The sequence below is a fragment of the Mustela erminea genome, chromosome 1 (assembly GCF_009829155.1).
Source record: "Mustela erminea isolate mMusErm1 chromosome 1, mMusErm1.Pri, whole genome shotgun sequence".
Lineage (NCBI taxonomy): Eukaryota > Metazoa > Chordata > Mammalia > Carnivora > Mustelidae > Mustela > Mustela erminea.
This window is the reverse complement of record NC_045614.1, coordinates 72,018,882-72,041,497: the sequence shown is the minus strand read 5'-3', so window position 1 is coordinate 72,041,497 and position 22,616 is coordinate 72,018,882. Positions and strand designations below refer to the sequence as shown.

The following is a 22,616-nucleotide window of genomic DNA, read 5'->3' as shown; positions in this document are numbered from 1 at the left end:
GTATGGTAACTATACCTGAATCAAAAGATAATTATTTTTTAAAAAGCTATGTGAAAAGGGAGAAAACAAAACTTTGGAAAGAGATCCCAATATTTATTCAGAAAAATATTAGAGACTGATGAAAGTATCACAAACTTTGTTAGTTCAGAGTTTATATTTTATTTGTTTTTCATTTATTTACTTTTTTCCAGAGTTTACATTTTAGAAAATGTGACTTGAAACCAGCTCTTCTCTTGAGAATAGGGTCACAGAAGATGAGCCTCTGCTCCCAAACTTCTCCTGTTCCATAGGGCACTTTGCAGTTGAGGGAAAACCCCTTCAAGTTTCTGCCATGTCCTGTGTCCTTTTTGCCTCTCAGTTGGCACAATGGGGAAAAGACTCAAAGAGGAAAGTCACATGGTGGCGGACAGAATGCAAGGGGCTTGTAGTCAGGAGACCCTCTACTCTCAACTCTGAAATCCATGTGCTATGGGAATTAGGGCAAATCCCTTCTCCTCTCTGGGCCTCAGGGTCCCTGTCTATAAAGTTAGAGCTGTTCCAGCTCCAAGTTCATATCAGAAAGGTTAAAGAGCTAACAGGGTCAGGATTTGGGGAAAAGCTGAAAAGAATGAGCAGCAGAGGCAAAACCCATTGGCCTGTCTCTGGTATGAGCTCTGGGAAAGGTGACTCACTCAGGCCCACCCAAAACTGCCCATCATTCCTGACCTGCCACACCCATTTTCTCCCCTGACCTCCTTGGGAAGAGAATTTCTGAAAAGTCATAGGTGGATTGCCTTAGTCATCAATTCAATAGGAGCTATTGCCAGGAGCACAGGAGTCATGTGGGTGATTTATTTGCACCTAGTGAGCTAATCTGTTTGAAAGCTGTAAGGACTCTTGACACACCTAGGTGGACACAGATACAGCAGTTTTCCTGTGTGTTGCCTCTACCAAAGGCCAGGTCCACAGCTTTCTGGGTACTTTGCATTGATCCAGTAGTATTTCTGATACATTCCAACCTCTATGGCCCTCTCACTGACCTCATCTCTTCTCTTCCACCCTGTCTACATCTGTTACCCATCAGAAGATCTGCTCTGTCCCTTCTCTAACTCGCCCAGCATCAGATGGTTCAGTGGCTGTCAATCCACGTGACCATGACTGTGACAAAGATACTATTCCTTTCCACTATTATATACAATTATAGGCCAGCCCTTGTATTATCCTACTGTTTTATGTAACTTGCTCCACCAAAATTGCAAGTATTGTACTTCATAATATAATTTTATCTCCTAAGAGGATTCTATTTTCAAAGATTACTAGAGAAGAGTTTTACATTCTGGCTTGAAAACCTCCTTTATTACACTGCATTCCTGACAAGAAACCTCCAGGAGTATCTGCTTAGCCCCAGAAAGTATCAGTCTTTATCCTAAATTAGATAGAATAAAATGTCTAAGTGGCATGTGGAATGGATTCACCTCTCCAAATCTCATACCTCAGACCCTCCAAGGACATTCCCATACGTGTGGGGTCCAGGAGGATAACAGGCCTCAAAATAATTCATTTGTTACCCCTAGAAGTGATCCTCTTGGGATGAGCTTGATCTGACTTTCCTTAGCTAAATCAGCATGTAAGTATCATTTGACCTGCCTACTGAGATTCAAGTTTTTGACTAGAGCTCTTTCCTTTCTTTGTTGACCTTACATGCATTCTTTTGGACTTGCAGTTTCTTTTATGGCAAAGACCGAAAGATGCATACATCTAGCTAAAAGGCAATCTGATTTTCTCTCACTGCTCAAAGCTGGCAAATAGCCATCGTCTAGTCCTGAGTGGGGAGTGTAGGGGTCTCTTCATGTGGGTGAGAGTATTTAAGTGGAGGCATGTCTAAGCTAGATGACCAGCTGTCAGATGATTCTACACTGAGTGATGGCTGGAAATCAGCAGTCCTGATGGTTTTTGCAAACTTGCAACCTCAAAACTCTATGAGACCCTACCCCATGCATGGAGAAAGGCAAGGAGGACAAGCCTAATCTCCTAGAGCCCTTGTCCTTGCACTTGGTCAAATCCTATGTTAAAGGGTTCTCGTGTAGATGCAGTCTTCATAACTAAGCTTCAGGTTCTCCAGAAGCAGAGCACACTGCATTTCTTCTGCTCTAATCTCTACAGTATCTAGCCTAGAGCTCAGCAGTTAACAGGGGTTCAATATTTACCACATTGTTTTATCCTTTCAATGGCATGCTTTAAAGTTATTAGGGAAGTAATATTTCAGGGATATGGAGATACAGTTAAGACATGGTCCCTACACACATACACACACCCCTAACATCAGAGTTTAGCAAGACTGACCTGTAATAACAGAATTTATAACACCGTTATGGGTTTTGGCCATTATGGTTTCCATCACCCATATACCACAGTTATGGGTGACAGAAATTCAGACAAGGAAACTGTACATTTTTAGCTGGTGAGATGTATTAATGAAGACTTGACAGATAAGATCCTTTGGACCTGGGACTCATCCGATGGTTAGTGTTTTAAAAGATGAAAAGTGAATAACTAAAAACTCAGATAAGTAGAACACTCTACTCAATGACCACAGAATATACATTCTTCTCAAGTGCATACGGAGCATTCTCCAGGACAGACCACATTAGGCCATAAAACAAGTCTCAAGAAATTTAAAAGAAATCAGATACAGTCCCATTGAGAAACAACTATTAGCTGTCTATCTTGCACCACAACACAGGGAGGACTGACTGCTCACCTGCCAGTGGTAATATGAACCTCTGGGCCGATAGCAGGATAGATTAAGAATGTGTTCCGCAAACATAAGAATGCCTGTGCCCAAGTAAGCACCTTACAGAAATGGCACACTTACCTACAGCACAGGAGCACTTACAATATCAGCCTGCTATCTCATGAACTGCACTCATTTTAAGGGCCGTCGCTTATGTCAACCCAGCCCAACTTCCAGAAGTTGGTGACATTATGTCTCTTCTTCCCCAAGCAAAGAAAGAAGGTGCAGAAGACATATGGTATACTGATGGCAGATCCCAGGGAAACCTGCCTCTTAGGCATTCCTGTGCCATCCAACTAGATTCTAATGTACTTTGGTTTGAAGAAGGAACTAAACAAAGTAGTCAGTGGGCAGAGTTGAGAGTGTTATGGGTTGTGTTAACACATGAACCCATGCCCACTGATTTAAGATCTGGCTACTGACAGCTGGGCAGTGTGGAAAGGGTTAACAACGTGGATGCTGCAATGGCACAAAGGAAGCGGGGCTATATTAAATAAAGCCCTATGGGGAGCAGACCTCAGGCAATATATTTGGGGTGTATGCACTAAACCTGACACAGCTGCCCATGTACGGCAGGTGTCCGCTCACTCCCCACCCACACTGCCAGGCAATCATGAAGCAGATGCACTAGCCTGGGCAAGAGCCCTTCTGCTAGAGGGAAATTGGACTCTGTCTGATGCCGTAGGATGGGTCCACTGTAAATCAAAGCACTGAGGTCCCCAATCTACTTGGGAAATAGTAAAAGGATTACATTTGCCTTTAAAAATTTCAACTTAAGAGCTGTTGACAGACTGCCCCCAGTGCTACTTCAGGCAAGGACTGCCGTGCCCATACCCCTACCCTGGGGTACAGTGGGCAGATTACATGTCCTCTGTCTCATAGGCAAATAGATTACACAGGCCTTTCGCTGGTATGGGAAGGGCACAAATTACCAGTGTCGATCTGGAGGATACTTCACTGTCCGTCCCCCACCTTCCAAACACATGAGAAAAACATGCAGTAAACTAGACAGATATTTCCCCCAAAATATCAAATGACCAATGAACACATGAAAAGAAACTCAACATGATTAGCCATCAGGGAAATGCAAATTAAAACCACAATGATATACCACTTCACACCCACTGGGATAGTTATAATCAAAAGATGGACGATGACATGTGTAGGTATAGATGTGGATAAACTGGAACCCTCATGCATTGCTTTTGGGAATGTAAAATGATGCAGCTACTTTAGAAAACAATTTGGCAGTTCCTTAAAAAGTTAGACATAAAGCTACCATAAGCCTTGGCATATACCCCAAAATTCAAATCATATGTCCCAAGAAATAAACATGTACATGAGTGTTCCTAGTAACTTTATTCATAATAGCAAGAAAGAAGAAACAATCCAAATGTTCATCAAGTGATGAATGGATACACAAAAATGTGGACTATATGCAGGCGAATAGTATTTAGCCATTAAAAAGTAATGAAACACTTATTCATGCTATAACATGTATGAACCTTGAAAATGCTGTGCTAAGTGAAAGAAATCAGACGCAAAAGTCCACATGTCTTATGATTCCATTTTTGTGAAATGTTCAGAACAGGCAAATCTAAAGAGAAAGAAAACAGAGTGGTGGTTACTGGAGAGGTCTGGGGTAGGACGGTGACAGGGAATGATAAAGAATGTCACCTATATTTGGCATGATGGAACATTGATCTGGAATCAGTTAGCAGTGATATGGTGATGGTTATACAACTCCGTGAATATATTAAAACCTGCTAAACTGTAAACTTTGAAGGGGTGAATTATACAGTATATGGATTATACTTCAATATTTTAAAACTCAAAATAAGTCACAGAATCAGAATAAGTATGATATACTTAATATAGAACAAAGTGCAACTAATCACCCTTATTAGATTTTTTGCTGTGATAATAAAGGAGAAAAGCAGAGCACAGAAATCCAATAGATTTCAGTAATTCATTCCACAAAAGTTAATGGGGCTCTTGCCATCTTATCCAACCGTGCTAGTTGCTGCAGAGTGTACAAATCTGAATGGTCCTCGGCTCCTAAGGGTCTTAGAAGCTAACTGAGAGGCTGAGAAGCTAATTGAGAGGCTTAGAAGAGTGGACTGACAGCCCAAGCAGGGTTGGCTGTGCTCATCTACCTAAGCATGGCTTGTCAGAGCAGGCCACCAGCTTCCAGTCCTGGGAGCCATAGACAGGCCTCCCTGGAAAGGGAATGACAGGTGAGATGAAGGCTAACAAGCTACCCACGAAAGAGACACTTGAATAAATTATAGAATGAAATCACGCCTTGATCTCTCACATAAGAGAGAACAGTTGTGCACCCTTCTGTCTGGGACCCTTGACTGAGAGGGAAGGATTGGGCCAGCTGACTCTGACCCCTGACCTAATCTTAGTGCAAGATCTTCTAGATAAGGGGACAGGGGAGAGGGTAAGTTAAGAAACAGGAAACAGGAAAACATGAGTTATCACGCTAGGTTTTATCAGAGATTAAGAAAATGAGGGGAAGGGGATAACTTTTGAAAAGTACAACCTGGGTGGAAAGAGATGGTCCCACTTTAGCAAAGTGATGGAGAGTAGGGACATAGCCTGGCCCGTGTGAGGCCTGATGGAATAACGGGGCCTAGCTTGGTACTGAGTGATAGGAGAGAGGACAGCATCACACACAAAAAGCAGACTGAGCATGATGGCTCACTCATGTCACAGGAACAGCAGCGTAGAGGAGACATGGCCAAGACCACAGTGATGGGAAGAGAACAAAGTCTGGGACATAGTGGATACAGCAGGAAGATTCTAGGCTTCATGATGGGTACAAAAACTAGTCTGTTAATCACCATTTTCATTATTAGCTGTGCCTCCCTGACTCTTCCCCTCTATAAGTTTGTTGGCCCTGGGAAACTGAAGGTTACACAGAATACAAAGCAAAATGCTAGAAATGCCCCCAAGACAATACAAAGTGCTAGGGAAAGGAGTGTGTTTCAAGAAGAAAAGTGAAGTTGGGAAAGATTTTACTCATAAAATTAGTAGCACATGAACTTGAAAGGATGTGAAAGATTTAAAAAACTGCTTCCTGGGCGCCTGGGTGGCTCAGTGGGTTAAGCCGCTGCCTTCGGCTCGGGTCATGATCTCAGGGTCCTGGGATCGAGTCCCGCATCGGGCTCTCTGCTCGGCAGGGAGCCTGCTTCTCTCTCTCTCTCTGCCTGCCTCTCCGACTACTTGTGATTTCTCTCTGTCAAATAAATAAATAAAAAATCTTTAAAAAAAAAAAAATAAAAAAATAAAAAAATAAAAAACTGCTTCCTGGTCACAGTAATATTTAGTTTCAGAAGTACAGAAAAACACGAAGAAAAAAAAGAAAAAAACAAAAAAAAACAAAAATTATTCTACTACTCAGATAAAAGAACCATTAACATTTGAGGGGTTTATCTTTCTGCATTTGTTTATTTATATCTGTCTATAAATACCTACATCTAACTATATAGGCATATAGATATTAAAAGCACATTGTTTTTGTGTACACCTACATACACACACACACACACACACATATATATATATATATATTTAAATATTTTATTTATTTGAGAGAAAGCATGCACAGAGGGAGAGGGAGAGGGAGAAGCGGACTCACCGCTGAGCAGAGAGCCACATACAGGACTCAATCCCAGGACTCTGAGATCGTAACGGAGCTGAAGGCAGACACTCAACCAACTGAGCCACCCAGGCGCCCACACACATATTTTTATATTTCCAAAAACACTTGTGATTGATAAGGATCTGACAGGGAAACAGAAGGTGAGACAGAGAATCAGAACAGGTAGGGAAAAGAGCACTGGAAGGCAATGGAGCATTCCAGAAAAAACATTAACTAAACAGGACTGACTTCAAATCCTCTGCCTCTATGGACACTCTAGCAAGTTACTTCATTGTGCTAATCCTCAGGTTCCTCATGTGCAAAATGGGTTTACATATACCCATATACATATGGGTGTACATATACCAACATGTAGATGACAGAGCCCCTTTCATGATCAGAGACATGACAGCGTCTTGAGTACATAGCAGCATGCCTAGAGAAAGGTAGGCATGGAGCACGTGTCGGGGTAGAACAGGCTGTTTGGGCTGCTGCATGTGGCTCTGCTTGCTTCTGGTCCGAGATACTTGTGATGAAGCTCTAGAACCTAGGTGAGGTTCGGTGGGCTGAGGTCCGGAGCTGATGACCAAGAAAGAATTCTTGAGACATCTTTGGTGCAAAATGGTGGTTTATTAAAGCACGGGGACAGGACCCGTGGGCAGGAAGAGCTGCTGCCCCGGGGATGTGAGGAGTGGCTGGTTATATACATAGGAGTTGAGTAGGTGAGGACAAAGGGGTGTTCAGAAGGGCTATTGGGGTAAAGAAGACTGTCAGGATATTGAAGACCTGGTTACTATCAAGCCAAGGCCACTTTCCCTCTAATGAGGCACTAACGTAAAGACAATTGGGAGTCTCCTGGTGGACTGTTACATTCCTGCTATCAAGCGTTCTTGTTAGTGAGATTTGGGTTTAGAAGAAATTTAACTTCATTTACTTTTCCTTCTACCTCAGCCTCCTTCAGTTTTTATGGAGAGGAGGGTGACATTAGGGCTTGAGGAACTGAGTTATGTGCCTTTGGAAATTGGGTTATTGATAAGGTAACTTCTTTGTTGTAAATCTCACGGACACTTGTAAACCAAGGGAGACTCCTGCCTTGCAGGATTGCGATCTCTGCAAGTTAACTGTTTTTCTTTTAGGGCAGTCAGGGGTGCCTGAGGAATGTGACACATATTACCAAGGGGAGTGGGTGGAGAGGGAGTGCAAGGTGCCAGCTTTTGCTTTGTCCTCAGCCAGCCTCCTGCTCCCTCATCACTTGCAGGTAATGGAGAGGTCAGAAACAACTCACTCACTGCAGCCCATGGGTCACAAGGATTCTAGATCTCAGCTAACTGAAGAACAAATTATCCAGAAGTGGTAATAAATCTTTTAAAACTACTTACCAGCCCACTCAATTGCTAGAGAAATCATGGCATAGTACACACATCACAATCAGCTGTTTCACTCTGATCAGCCTTATTATACTAGGCAACAGGTCAAGGTTACTAGTTCACATTTTTAATGGTTATTCTAATGTTCTTCATGCTTGAAAAATTCCTCTGGCCTCATAAACCAAAGTGGCAGAAGGACTATGATAGCTAGTACTTGACTGATTCACTGAGTGAACTTGGGCCAGACAGATAATCTTTCTTTCTTGTGTCTCCTGAAACAAAGCAGATGGGTTTCTGTCCCTGAGCAAAAGCATCAGCATAGGGAGAGTAACTCAGGGCCACCAATTTGGGTGAAGTGTGTTTGCATATCCCGTCTTTCTACAAAGCTATAAAAGTAATTGTCCATCCATCTCTGCTGAAGGAGACCATTATTCTGTCCTCACTGTGATTAGGATCATTTTAGATATCAACTACATTATAAGCTCTCGATTCATTAAGCCACTGAGGAAAACAGATGGTGCCTTGTAAACAGGGTGTGGCCAAAATGACTTGGAGAGCCTGGAGATCAGTCAACAAAAACCTATTTGCAGTGCCACTGAGGACGGCAATGCCTCCCAGAAGAGGCACCTCATTCTTAGAGAATTAGTAGACTATAAAAATAGCCCTAAATCATTGTTGAGAGAGACAGAGTGAGGGGAAGCAGAGAGGCAATCAGTATCCAAGGCAGTAGGGCAGAAGCAAGGGGATGCTGTGAGAGGATGACTGTGTAAAGGGTGGTGACCAAGAGAATTAAGAAGCCATGGGAGCCTATAGGCCCCGCCTAGCTACTGCAGCACCAGTAGCTGAGATGCAGCCCATGTCACTGAACTCAGTTACTCACCTCTGCAAAGAGGCTGCAAAGAGACAGTCATTCAGCCAGTACTTACTGGAGGCCTCCCATGTACAGGATGCCACTAGGCTAGCACTGTAGGCAATACAAAGATCCCTGTACCAGAGGCTCTGCTGCACAATGCTGGCAAGCCAATGTTCACATATAACCATCCTGTCAAGAGCCAGAAAGCAGCTAGGGAGGGAGCCCGGGGAGAAAAATAATGTTTATCCTCTCTGATAGAAAGAGCTATTTGCTTATGATAAGCAAAGTTTTTTCTTCCAGTAATCAATTGTGTTTTCACACAACCTGTGCAAATACAGATCATAAGAGGCGCGTGGGTGGCTTAGTCGTTAAGCGTCTGCCTTTGGCTCAGGTCATGATCCCAGGGTCCTGGGATTGAGCCCCACATGAGATTCCTTGCTCTGCAGGAAGCCTGTTTCTTCCTCTCCCCTTCCCTCTCTTGCTGTGTCTCTCTCTGTCAAATAAATAAATAAAAACCTTTAAAAAAAATACAGATCATAAATATAAGGCAATCTTTAAGATTAAAAGTTTTTTAATTTAAAAAGTCAGGATATTAAACATAAAATTGAATATTCTCTATTGAAGAACATAATAACAGAATATATGAAATATAAAATTATATAAATTTTTAAGAAGGAATGATTGTGTTGTTAATCCCTAATCTGAGTGTCTTCAAAACAAAGCCAACAGGCAGGAGAGCTCCATCTAAGTTAGGGGAGGTCTATGCGAACTCACCCCACCTGCCTATCTCTCTCCCCTGCTCCCTCCCTCAAAGAACAAAAAAGAAATTTGAGGAGCTGCATTGAATCTAAGATTCATTTTGTGTGTGTGTGTGTGTGTGTGTGTGTGTGACAAACTCACAGCTTTTTGTTTGAAAACATTGTCAGTGAAAACAGTCTTGTGTTCCACCCTAAGATGATATAAAAGCATTTCCTTATTTGATCTGTTTAAGAGCTTTCCTGTAGGGGCGCCTAGGTGGCTCAGTGGGCTAAGCCGCTGCCTTCGGCTCAGGTCATGATCTCAGGATCCTGTGGTCGAGTCCCACATCGGGCTTTCTGCTCAGCAGGGAGCCTGCTTCTCTCTCTCTCTCTCTCTCTCTCTGCCTGCCTCTCGCCTGCTTGTGATCTTTCTCTGTCAAATAAACAAATAAAATCTTAAAAAAAAAAAAAAAGAGAGAGGAAGCCTGGGTGGCTCAGTTGGTTGGACGGCTGCCTTCGGCTCAGGTCATGATCCCGGAGTCCCGGGATCGAGTCCCGCATCAGGCTCCCAGCTCCATAGGGAGTCTGCTTCTCTCTCTGACCTTCTCCTCGCTCATGCTCTCTCTCACTGTCTCTCTCTCTCAAATAAATAAATAAAATCTTAAAAAAAAAAAAAAGAGCTTTCCTGTATAAATAAACCTCTTAACATCACTGCATACAGGAGTCAGGCAAATCTGGGCCAGTTTGGTCAGAGCACATTACTATGAGAGTGAAGGCAGAGTCTCATCTCTACCTCAAATCTTCCCACAGAGTTTCACAGGGCTGGCCCCTTGTCATCCAATTCTTTGTTCAGATGTCACTGGCTGGATGTGGAGAAAGGAGGAAGTTGTGTCAGGATTCATCCAGGTTTCATATTTGATTAATGTGATGGATAACTGTTCCACCAACCAAGCCAGGGAATTTAGGAGAAAGTACTTATCAGGAGGGAAGTGTCCAGAGCAGGAGGAAGGACAGGGGAGTCATGATTAATTCATTTATACACATGTTGTGGAATCTGTGGACTACTGAGGTAGAGACGTCCAACAAACCGTTGAGTATAGAGTTCTAGAGCTCAGGCAGATAGAAGACAAGAGAGCATCAGTATACAGATGGGAATAAAAACCCATGAGGGTACATGAGATCATCCCAAGAGGAGAAAAGAGAGTAAGAAGGAAAGTGTAAGAACAGAATCCTGGAAAACACAAACATTTTAGGGACAGAGGAAGTGAATTCAGTGATAGGAACTAAGAAAGAATGGCCAGATTGCAAGAACCAAAAGAAAGGTGTCAAGAGAAGATTCCTGGTGTCAAACACAGTAGAGGAATCAAGTCATATATGTGCTAAGAAACTGAATTGTATCCACTGAATGATATCCTTCGCCACTGTAGTCTTAGTAGTGTGACAGGAATAGAAACAAGTGGGTTAAGCAAAGAGTGATGCAGAAATAGATATACATGTTTGTTTTCTCCTAAGCTGAGGGAGAGAAAATAAAGCAATAACTACAGGAAGGATTAAGAAGCTAGGAGGGAGCTTTTTGTAAGTAGAAGAATCTTGGGTATGAGAAGCCTGTAACAAGAGAGACCAAGCAAAATTACAGATGAGAGTGCAAACACTGACAAGTGAGGTGGAAGGAAACGATGGAGTCCAGTACGGGATGACTGATGTTCAGTGGGAGAAAAGCAACCAAGACCAGGAGAAATGACCAAGGTGGGTGCAGGTAAGCCCAGAGGTGGGGGCAAAGGGAGAGGTGAGAGAAGTTCTCAGTGTTCTCAGTGGAAAGAGTTTGTGGGGATATCAGGGGACTGGAAGGTGAGGCTGAGCAAAGATAACTAAAAGGATGACTTAGGAGCTTGGTTCAGGAAACTTATAGGTCTAGAAAAGAAAAGTAACTTGTTTAAGGTTGCATTGGTGGTTACTGCCTAGGAATATGGCAGCAAGAGGAAGGGGGTTGGTTTAGAAAGGGAAACTAGTATGTCCTGAGGGTCTATTATGTCCCAAGCACTGTTCTTGGTATCTTATATAGGGTTCTTTACAGACAGTGTAACCCTAGAAGGTACCTATTAATATCCCTGTTTTGTTGATGAAAAGTTGAGGTTCCAACAGGCTAAGTAACTTGTTTAAAGTCATAATGCTAATAAGCATTCAAGTCAGCATACAAATCCATGTCTTTTGACCACATGCAAGTAGCAGTCCTGGGGACAGTCTAGTCCCCTTTCTCCTCCACTACATTTTTTCACCTTGGTACTTATTAAGAAGAGTGCTGTTGCCTGGAACAACAATAACAAGTAATACTAAGTGCATTAATGGAAAAATCAATTCAAGACTAAGACATTTAAAGTATGTTGGTTCATTACGGAAAATATCCCTATCTAAAAACACAAATCCTAATGCCCTAGTGGTTACTAATAGGAAAAATATTTTACATGGTTGAATGAAACCAATGATAGAAAAGTAGGAGAGAGTGTCAACTGAAGAGATTAAAGAAAGGTCCCTGATGTTCCTTGCTTCTGCTCTCTTAAAGTCTGGTTGTGAGCATCTTATATTTATGATTTGTATGTAAATCCTCTGTAACCAAAAGACTTTTAAAAATGGAAACCATACAAACACATACACACAGGTAAAACCACCAGTGGTGTTTACAGCTTAGCTTAGCTGAACTGCCAGGAATTCATACACACAAAAACAAAGCCAGAAATATCATAATAATTAACATATATAGCACTTACTATATATGCCAGGCAATGTTGCAGTTTTACATATCACCTGAGCCTCCCCAGAGTCCTATTATGTAGGTCCTATTATTGTACAAGTGAAGAAACTGAGGCACAGAATGATTAAGTAACTTGCTCAGTATCACACAGCTTGTAAGCAGCAAAGTAAGCTCCAGAGTCTGTGGTCTTAAACACTATCATACTGCCTCTCACAAAATGTAAAAGGTAGTTGTGACTTTCCTTCCTCTGGAGAGCTTTGAGATTACATTTTATAACTATTCTTTCTAAAGGGCAGAGCAATGGACGAGGTACTTCAGACTTAATGTTTTGAAATATATTAAGTTGTGAAAAAGAGAACCTGTCACACCTGAGCAGAACAGGGTGGTCTGATGTGATCAGCAGGGGCTCCTGAGGGCAAAAAATAGCATTTCTTACAAAACGCTTGGAAGAGTTACACAAGCAGTCCAGGGAGGGACCCAATTACTTTTTGCCACGGGAAATTCTTTTGTTTGCTTAAAAGCTCCTAGCTTTTGGGCTAACTTTAAATAAAACTTTAGGGGCAGTTGGGTGGGTAAGTCGGTTAAGTGTCTGGTTTCAGCTCTGGTCATGATTCCAGGGTCTTCAGGCTCATGGCTCAATGGGGAATCTGCTTCTCCCTCTGCCTCTGCCCCTCGCTCCCCCTGCCTATGCTCTCTCTCTGTCAAAATAAATAAAATTAAAAATAAATAAATAAAACTTTAAAACATGCTATTAATGTACCTGGGAAATTTCTGTTTAAAACAAACAGTTTAAGTACTATTCCATGACTCTGCAAAGTGTAAATGGTACAAAATTGTCCCATATTATGAGTAGCCCTGAATTTTATGATGTCTCAGCCTTGGCAGTTCTCCCTGGGAACTTCTTTGTAAGGACAATTACTGCTTCAAAGCAGTGGTCCTTGTCCAGGAGGTTAGAGGGATGACGCCCCTGCACGTAGCAGCCTTCCATATCCTTGAGATGAAGGATGTGGCGTCAATACAAATAATATAATGAGTTACATACTGAATAGTTTTTAATTTTCTGGCTGTGTAACACTGATATTCCCCTTCTAATCCATTCTACTTCACTACAAATACCTCAAAAGTATTCTTGTCAACATCCTGCTCCAAAATCTTCAAGGGCCACCTAATAGAATACTGTGCAAGTTAATCAGTGTTTAAATTCCTCTCCCATGTAGCTTAAACCTACTTCCCATTATTCTGATTCTGCTTTAGTCACAATTTTTTTTTTCTTTTCCCCACTCATTGTCTATGCTGGAGCTACAATTCCACGGTCTACTGCTATTCCTCTGCCCATTGTTTCCTCTTTCTGAGTCTCCCAACTTATTTACATGCTAATCATCATTCTTCAAAGTTCACTCATTCAAGTCCCAGTCCCAAGAAGCCCTCTCTGAAACTGCGCATTCACTAGGATATCTACCTGAAGCTGCATTCAAAGCACTTATCATCAACTGTCTTTGGTGTTTTTCTATACCTGTTCTTTCTACCTAAAAAGATTATACATCATCTTAGAGAAGGAACTAAGTCTTTAACTTCTGAATCCAGAACAGTGCCCGACACAATATACATGTCCAGTGATTGCTGAAAGGGACTTTGAACTGTGGTTTCAAAAATACCTGCAGATGGGATCCCTGGGTGGCTCAGTGAGCTAAAGCCTCTGCCTTTGGCTCAGGTCATGATCCCAGAGTCCTGGTGATGAAGTTCTAGAACCTAGGTGAGGTTCGGTGGGCTGTCTGGAGCCGATGACTGAGAAAGAATTCTTGAGACATATTTGGTTCAAAATGGTGGTTTATTAAAGCACAGGGACAGAACCCAGGGGCAGGAAGAGCTGCTACCTGGGGGGCTGTGAGGGATGGCAGGCTATGTACCCTGCGGTTGGGGGGGAAGGTGAGGTGTTATTTCCTCACTAACCGGCACCACTATTATGGACATTTTACAAAGGAAGAAAGTGAAGTTTTGAGAGGTAAAGCCGTCAGTCATGACTACTACGTGGCCAGCCTGGGGCTGCCACTCAAGTTTCCCTGCTCCCAAATCTCATTCTCTGGAAATGAGCTAACCTTATTTTGATTTATACAAACCCCCTTCAGGAATAAATGCGCTCAGGGCGGCTGTCAGCCTTTGTATTTCCAGAATCACAGGACTTGAGGACTTGCCTTCATATTCAAATCTCTCGGGCTCTTTTGCCGTTTTAATTATCCTAAGTAAGACCCTGATTATCCCTACTTATTTTTGCAGCCCTTCCATTGGGCTCCTACTGAGCTCAAAGACAATGCTCGGAGATGGGCATGAGCCAGACAAAGTATGTGCCTTCAAGTAGCTGAAAACATACCATATAATCAAGGTATGGGGGTTTTCATTCATCACCCATAGCATGAATGTTTCCTACATGTGTCTTAATTATGAGACAAAGGATTTTTCCAAGTCCCGAGGCCGTGTCACAAAGTTCCTACCTGTGTGATACAGCATGGGCAATACGCCTCAATTCGCGGTTCTACTACGGGATTCTAATTTAGCCGCAACTCCCCGGGGGCACAGTCGTTGATGCTTTGCCTCAATTCGCCATAGAGACTGGCTATGTCCTACGAACAAGTTACGGGCTGTCTCCCCAAGTTCACCGTCACCAAGGGCCGCTGACACTTCCCAGAGAAACCTCCCCCCTTCAGGGTGAGGTCTCCTCTAGCGACCCCATGCTTGCGACTAATGGCTGCCCCTCACCACACTGTAAACCCCAAGAAAAGCTCCGCGAGAAGCCCGACAGCGCACGTTCGCGGCAGCACAGAACCACCAGGGGAACGGAACGGACGAGCGCTCCTTCGCCTCACCGCGGCCGGCGCCCCGGAACACAGAGACATCCCCCCCGAGCCTCCCAAGGACTGGCTGCGGCCGAAACGCCTCAGGCCCGGCCCCGCCCCTCCCGCGCGCGGAACACAATGTTCGCAATGCTCGCCGCGGCTGCACGAAAGGAAAAGCGCGACAGAAATCTGAGGTTCCGCCCGGCTGGGAGCCAGGGCGCAGAAGAGCGCCTGCGCGAAGCCCTGACGCAGAACTCTCAGGCAAAGCCCTGACGCTGAACTCTCACGCAAGACGAGATCCCTACGCGAGAGCCGGAGACACGGAGCCACCGCCCACGCGCGCCGCCCGGGCCAATCCGGGACCCGCCCTACCCACGGCGCACACGCACGTACCCACCGGGACCCTCGCCTGCGGGCGCTGGCTTCTTATTGGCTAGGGCTTGGTGTGGGCGGGACGAGAAGAAGCCGGCTGGACGGCGAGCGTGGGTGAGAGCCAGAAACTAGTGGGAACCTGAGTCCTGTCCCTGTAGGTATGTGAGGCTTGAGGGAATCCTGGGAGCGGAGGCTGCGCTACCGTGGGGCGGGAAGAAGTGCGGCAGCGCTTGGCTGCGCCGAGCGCGCCTTGGGAGTGGTGGGGACCACGGGGCTGGGATGAGGGGGGCGATGGCCGGGTTGAAGGGTGCAAGTAGGAATTGGCGGGTCTCGGGCCCGACCTCCTGGTTCAGGGAAATTTGGGGGGTGTCTCACGGCCTGTCGGGTGAGGGGATGAAGTGGAAGCTTGTGGAGTGAATCGGCCGAAAGGGAAGACTCGCGGAGGGGGCGGTAACGAGAGATCCATGGAGGGGGCTGGGGCCGACCTCAGGGAGCCGGTAGCGCGGATAGTTCCCGGAGCCGGGAGCCTTCCGGAGAGCCGGCCCGCGCGGTGAGTGAGGAGGGCTTGGGAGGGCAAGCGCTCTGGCCTTGGAGTCCAGACAAGGTCACGGGAGGAGACGGGGTGGGGCGGTTCGAAAGGTTGAGGGCGTAAAACCACACCACCCTACTCTTCTCCAGAACCGCGGGTTTCCTCCCACGCTGGGCGACCCTGTCCTACCCTGGGACGGTAAGAAGGCCTCAGGCCCTGTAGGAAGCGTCTACATCTGTGACTGAATTTAAATTTCATCCTGAAAGCTAAGCCAGCCAGTGAGAGATAGGAAAACAGAGCGCGGGTTTAGACTGGGAGCCGCTGAAATGATTCTGAGGTGTTACTCGCCTTTCTCCCATCACGGGTGCGGGCTGCAGCTAGTTCCCTCAGTGGGGTAGTCCCCACCGCAGGATTTACGCTTCCAGAAGCACGCAGGCACTTTCGAGTTCGACCGGTTTGGATGGAAAAGTTCAGACAGATCGAGGCGGCATCAGGCTCCAGCATGACACACAAGTTTGAGTCCTATATCCCAGGGCATCTGCTATTTCCTTGTGCCCCAGAATCAATCGAAGGGGGCTTCTTAAAATACAGATTCCTTAGGTCCCCTGCTCCATACCCTCTGAATCAGAATCTCCAGGGTGGGGCCTTTGCAGCCATTTTAAACAAGTTGACAGGTGACTGATGGAAAATCAGAATTTGAAGCCCTTGTTGTTAGTAGTTCCTGTGACCAAAATGACAGGCTGTGAAGGTCCTTCAGTCTGTTACATCATCTCACGCTGGACAGCTCATCCTCCCTGAGGTCTTTTCTAGGTTCCCATGCATTTGGAAAGGTCTGCAGTAGTATCTTACTAAGTTTAGAGAATATTTAGTGTTTTCAAACTGGCTTTCAATATCATCTGGTCATTGATGCCTCTTTTTGTACCTGTTCAACTTTTTGACAGAGATCTGGGTCAGTTGCAATGGGCAGGTGAGAAAATTAAAATAAAGGAAAATCTAGAAGTGGTGCGAGTGAAAAAGGTCTATTCAAAGCACAGTTGAAATTGGTGGGTGAGTTAAGTCACTAGGGAAGGAAGTTCCGTTTGGTTTTAGGCATGATTTGCATATTTTTTACAATTGAAAGAAATGCAGGCTTCTGTTAAATGAATTTTAATCTTTTTCAGATTAAGTGTATTATCAGCATCATAACGTTGGTGCTTTGACAATATATTGTCAGTCAGAAGAACTCTGGACCGTGTGTCAGGAGATCTGGGTTCAATCCTTGCCTGCCAGAGATATATTCTTGGTGTTGAACAATTCATATAACCCCTTTTCCTCTAAAATTAGGCTATTGGCATGGATTAATCATTTGGGTTGTTATTAACAAATTATATGATTCTTAGTTACTGATCCTGATACATTTTTATTTTATTTATTTTTTTTTTAAAGATTTTATTTATTTATTTGACAGACAGAGATCACAAGTAGGCAGAGAGGCAGGCAGAGTGGCAGGCAGAGTGAGAGGAGGAAGCAGGCTCCCTGCTGAGCAGAGAGCCCGATGTGGGGCTGATCCCAGGACCCTGGGATCATGACCTGAGCTGAAGGCAGAGGCTTTAACCCACTGAGCCACCCAGGCACCCCTGATCCTGATACTTTTAAAAAGTTAGCCATTTTCCATTTGTATGGCTGCCAATCATGAATGCTTGGGTCAGATGGTAATTAGGAAGAGAATTACCAAATTTTATATGCAAGGAGTGTTGCGAATATATAGTATGTTAGGTAGAGAAATATAATTTGAATTATAGTATAATCTGTGGTGTGAGTGTTGGACTTTTTATATCCCTCTTTTGTCTTTAAATGTGCTACAGGGCATTCTCCATCAGAGACAGGTTATCTTTAGTCACTGAAAGCAAATAATGACCACATGGTTACCCCCACGCCCTTATTCTTACTCTAAGGATTGCTTTCTGAAAATCTGATCAGATGACCTACTCATACAAACTTTAGATTCTGTATCATAGGTGAGAACTGGAGTTGAGTGGATTTTCTTCTTTCATATATGTACAGGAAAGAGACTGCCATCCTCTGTCTTCCTGAAGGAGGGAGAAAAGACTTTTGCTCCACTGACCTGTTGAAAATTATACTGATCCAGATGTGAAGGTTTAGAGGAAAGACCACTGACTTTTCTTGTTTTTAAAGATAATTCCTGGGGTGCCAGGGTGGCTCAGTGGGTTAAGCCTCTGCCTTGGGTCAGGTCATGATCTCAGGGTCCTGAGATTAAGGATTTCTTTGTCAGACGCCAAAATTGGATTCTTCCCAATGGGGATGGGGGCTCAGAAGGATGATTTCACTTTTCAAACTAAGCAGTACACCGCCCTCTAGAGTTGACTTTTTTTTGAGGGTCTTACCTATGGCTCACACCCTCACAATAGCAAAGTGCTGAATGAGAGTTGTTATTGAAGGGAGTATGATGCGTGATGCACATGAAAAAACCCAGAAGTGAAGGTAAGATGTTACATGGGTAGTGGGATGGGCAGTTGACTTTTGAAGTTATTGTAACTGACACTAATCAGACTTGTACACTTAACATGTGTTTGACTCCCTTCTTTTATCTGTGGGTAACATTTACAGGCGGTTAAATCAGCTCAGTGAAGAGGGAAGTATATACGTATTTATTGTGACAAAGGTGAAACTGACTTTGCTATTTTTCTCATTGTGATGAAACACCTGTTAAATAGCTTCCTTTGTAAAAGGAGATGACTGAAAAAGGGAGAATGGAGTCTTTGGTCTCTATAAAAGAAGGCAGAGAGTTTTAAGAGGGAGGTCTAGGGAATGTAAGGTATGTAAAGGAAAGTAGAGCTGAAACTTAGGAGACATTCATTCATTAAGAAGGTCCTGAGGATAGTTCAGTTTTTTCGCTGCAGTGATGTTAAAAATGATAACCCTAGGTTAAAAAAAAAAAAAAAAAAAAAAAACCAAAAGGCTATATTGTGTTCAATTGAACATAAATTATGGTTTAAAAGTATTGGTTAAAAAGTAAACAATAGTATTTAAAATAAAAGCTTTATTTTTTAAAAAGATTTTATTTATTTGAGAAAGCAAGACAAAAGTTATTTCAATTAAAAAAAAAAATTGGGGTGCCTGGGTGGCTCAGTGGTTAAACCCTCTGCCTTCAGCTCAGGTCATGATCCTGGGGTCCTGGGATGGAACCCCGCATTGGGCTCTCCGCTCAGCAGGGAGCCTGCTTCCTCCTCTCTCTCTGCCTGCCTCTCTGCCTACTTGTGATCTGTCTGTCAAATAAATAAATAAAATCTTAAAAAAAAACAAAACAAAACTTTCACTGTTATCAACAATGTGCTGCTAAAAAGGAATTGGTTGGGATGCCCCGTAGCTCAGTCAATTTAGCATCTGACTCTTGATCTGATCTCAGCTCAGGTCTTGATCTCAGGGTTGTGAATTCAAGCTCCACCTTGGGCTCCATGCTGGGTGTGGAGCCTACTTAAATATAAACAAATAAAAAAGAATTGGTTGTATGGGATGAACATCAAAACAATAGGGGGGGATAAATAGAATTCTTCCTAAAGGTAGCTACAGGTTAAAAATATAGTTAATTTCTAAAAAATACTTTCTAAACATTATGGACAACATACCAGGTTTTTAGGTGGAAAGTAGGAGCATTTTAAGTACATCCAGCCATTCAGTGTTCAAGATGCTTTTAATTGTAGAACTTCCTGGAAATTCTCTTTCAGGAGGATTCTTCAGCCACTATGTCAACCGGCACAGATGTTTCTCTTTCTTCGTATGATGAAGATCAGGGATCTAAACTTATCCGAAAAGCTAAAGAGGCACCGTTTGTTCCCATTGGTAAGTTTGACTTTGATATTCTAATAATCAGTTTGTTGTAAGCTATAAATCAGTAGAAGTGTGGTCAGCTCATTCACCAGGCACATCCTGAAAGCATTTGTTTTCATATATTTTGTTCCTATGTTGTTGAAATATGTAAGATTGCCTTGATATAACATTGTCTATAAAAATTCTTCTGTGTGTCTTCAGCCTTCATTTATTGACTCTCATTTCAGTGAATGTGTTGGGGGACCCTATGACCACCCTCAGTCTCAATGATTTGCTAGAAGGACTCAACAAGGCTAACTAAAAAAGCTTACCCTCACAGTTATGGTTTATTACAGTCTCTGCTATGTTAACTGATTCCTCTCAGGGAAGGAAATAGGACTGAGAGAAGAGTTCCCTTGGCACTCTTAAAGCATCCTCCTGGCTGCACAGCCCACAATTTGAAGATGATCTTAACTTCCTGAATCTGCTACTGTTTACTACCAATTATGGGTTTTGGACTTTAAGAGGGAAAATTAAAAACTCAATTTGTGTGTTAGTTAATTAATGGTCTCAATAGAACATCTTTGTAAAAATAGTAGAGGTTTACATTGATTGATAGTAAAGTCATCTTGCTTCCCTGACCCCATGCAATGATATACTTGTGACTCTTTGTTTCACAGGAATGGCCGGGTTTGCTGCAATTGTTGCATATGGATTATATAAATTGAAGAGCAGGGGAAATACTAAAATGTCTGTTCACTTGATCCACATGCGTGTGGCAGCCCAAGGCTTTGTTGTGGGAGCAATGACTCTTGGTAGGTTCTTAGAGGAAATTTTCAAGTTTCTAATTCCCATTAATAGATTTTATAAATCAAGGTAGGTACTTTTAGCTGACTTTGAAGTAGTTTGAAATGTCACTTATTTTTTTCTCATAAAAATTGTATTAATAAAGGTAGTTCAATCAGTGACACAGTTTTTACTGTCTGATACAGTAAATGTTTTATTTGTTTTACATGTTTTAAAGGAAAAAAAAAGCCCTTCTGTCCATCATAGAACTTATAATTTCACTGGAGTCTAAATATGTAAATAGGGTTGGTAGTAAGAGCCATTATCTGGGAGAGACATATGACATATGACTACTGTTTTATTGAATTTTTGAAAGTGGCAAAATTTTTTGGTTTTTTTTAAGAGCCCAAGGGGGTAGGACCGGTTGAGAGAGGGAGAGAGAGAATCTAAGCAGCCTCCACATTTAATGGGGAGACCAACACGGGGCTTGATCTCGGGACCCTGAGATTATGCTTAAGCCAAAATCAAGAGTCAGGTGCTTAACTGACTGAGTCACCCAGGTGCCCCAGAAAATGTTTTTTTAATGTAGGTATTACAGTCTTTTATTGGCTTTTTAATTTTGTTGACTTCACTTACTGTTACATGGCAAGAGTGACTCCTTTTAAAGTTGTAAGATTAATATTAATTGTTCTTTTTTTTTTTTTTTTTAAAGATTGTTTCTTTATTTATTTGACAGGCAGAGAGAGAGAGAGAGGAGGAAGTAGGCTCCCGGCTGAGCAGAGAGCCCGATGTGGGGCTTGATCCCAGGACCCTGGGATCATGATATGAGCCAAAGGCAGAGGCTTAACCCACTGAGCCACCCAGGCGCCCCTAATTGTTCTTTAAAACAAATATTTCAGTAGTCTAAAGTAGACACAAGAACCTCGAGCTACTGGGAACCTGTATAAAAAGAATTTCAGAAATTTAAAGAAGGCAAGAGTATAAATAGCCTGGGGTCTTGTTCCCCTTATAAATATTGCATGATAGCAAGGTGCTACTTATAGCTATTTTATGAACTGTTTTCCGTTTTCTTAATATCATGGAAATATTAAATGTTTAACTACTGGTTTTTTTTGTTTTGTTTTTTTTTTTTCCTTTAGGTATGGGGTATTCCATGTACAAGGAATTCTGGGCAAAGCCTAAACCTTAGAAGAAGAGAAGCTGTCTCAGTTTTGTTGGTGGTGTTTGCTTTAGTTAGGCATTTCATATTGAGTTTATATGTTTATGTTGAAAATAAATCATTTGAATGGGTCAGATAATATGGTAGTTTAAGTATTGGCTTCCTTTCTTGCAGGCTTGATTTGCCTGGTTACCAGACTACTAGTGACCAGTCAACTAGCTAGGTCATTCAGGGGAGTCACATTAACACAAAATAAGAAACATGTCACTTTTAAATGGACTGGACAGTGGTAAAATATGCTCCTTAAACTCTTATGATCAAATCAGTTAGAAAGAGGACAGTGTGCCAGTCCTGAAGTACTCGTAGTTGCTGATTTGATTCTAGTATCAAAACATGCTTTTGATGTTATGTAGGAATCCCATTTAACTTTTTTCTGCCTATTTTGCAGATTGATTGGGTACTTCAGTTTTTAGGACTGGTTGGCTCTTAATCCTTTCAGAACAGTGCATGGAATATAGCAAGCTTCCCAACAACCTAAAATACGTTTATTTAAACTAAACCTAAAAAGCCGATAAAGAGCTGTTTAGAGTAATATTTATTTCAGAATCATAGTTGTAAACATGAGAATAACCTAACTGTGGATCCCAGTTTAGCTTTTTTTGTAACTGCAGAGTTATATTTATGCTGCTGTTGTATTAGAATAATTTTTAAATGTTGAAATGTGTATTTTAAGTACTAATGCAAAGGTTAAGTGACAAACACTTTTTTAAATGTATGAAGCTTGTTTATTTTCTCTGTAAGAATCATAAATGTTAACAAATTACCTACAGTTGAAGTGATTGATGATTTATTCACAAGGTAGTTTGGTCAGACATAATACACAAACTTTGGTATACTCCAGAATGCTTTATTACATTTGTGAAATTTTCTTGTCTAACCTAAATTTACATTCCATGGTGATAACATGGTAAATGTAGTGTTAGTAAAGAAGGTGAACACATCAA

The 22,616-nt window shown here is 42.6% G+C and overlaps 1 protein-coding gene across 1 annotated transcript; it reads left to right on the top strand.

The window, feature by feature from the left end:
- Positions 1-15,346: 15,346 nt before the first annotated feature.
- Positions 15,347-22,616, top strand: HIGD1A (HIG1 hypoxia inducible domain family member 1A). Its single transcript, XM_032317578.1, has 4 exons — positions 15,347-15,489; positions 19,586-19,700; positions 20,348-20,482; positions 21,593-22,616. The coding sequence occupies exons 2-4, from the start codon at positions 19,604-19,606 to the stop codon at positions 21,640-21,642; spliced, it is 282 nt and encodes a 93-aa protein (XP_032173469.1). The 5' UTR covers positions 15,347-15,489; positions 19,586-19,603; the 3' UTR covers positions 21,643-22,616.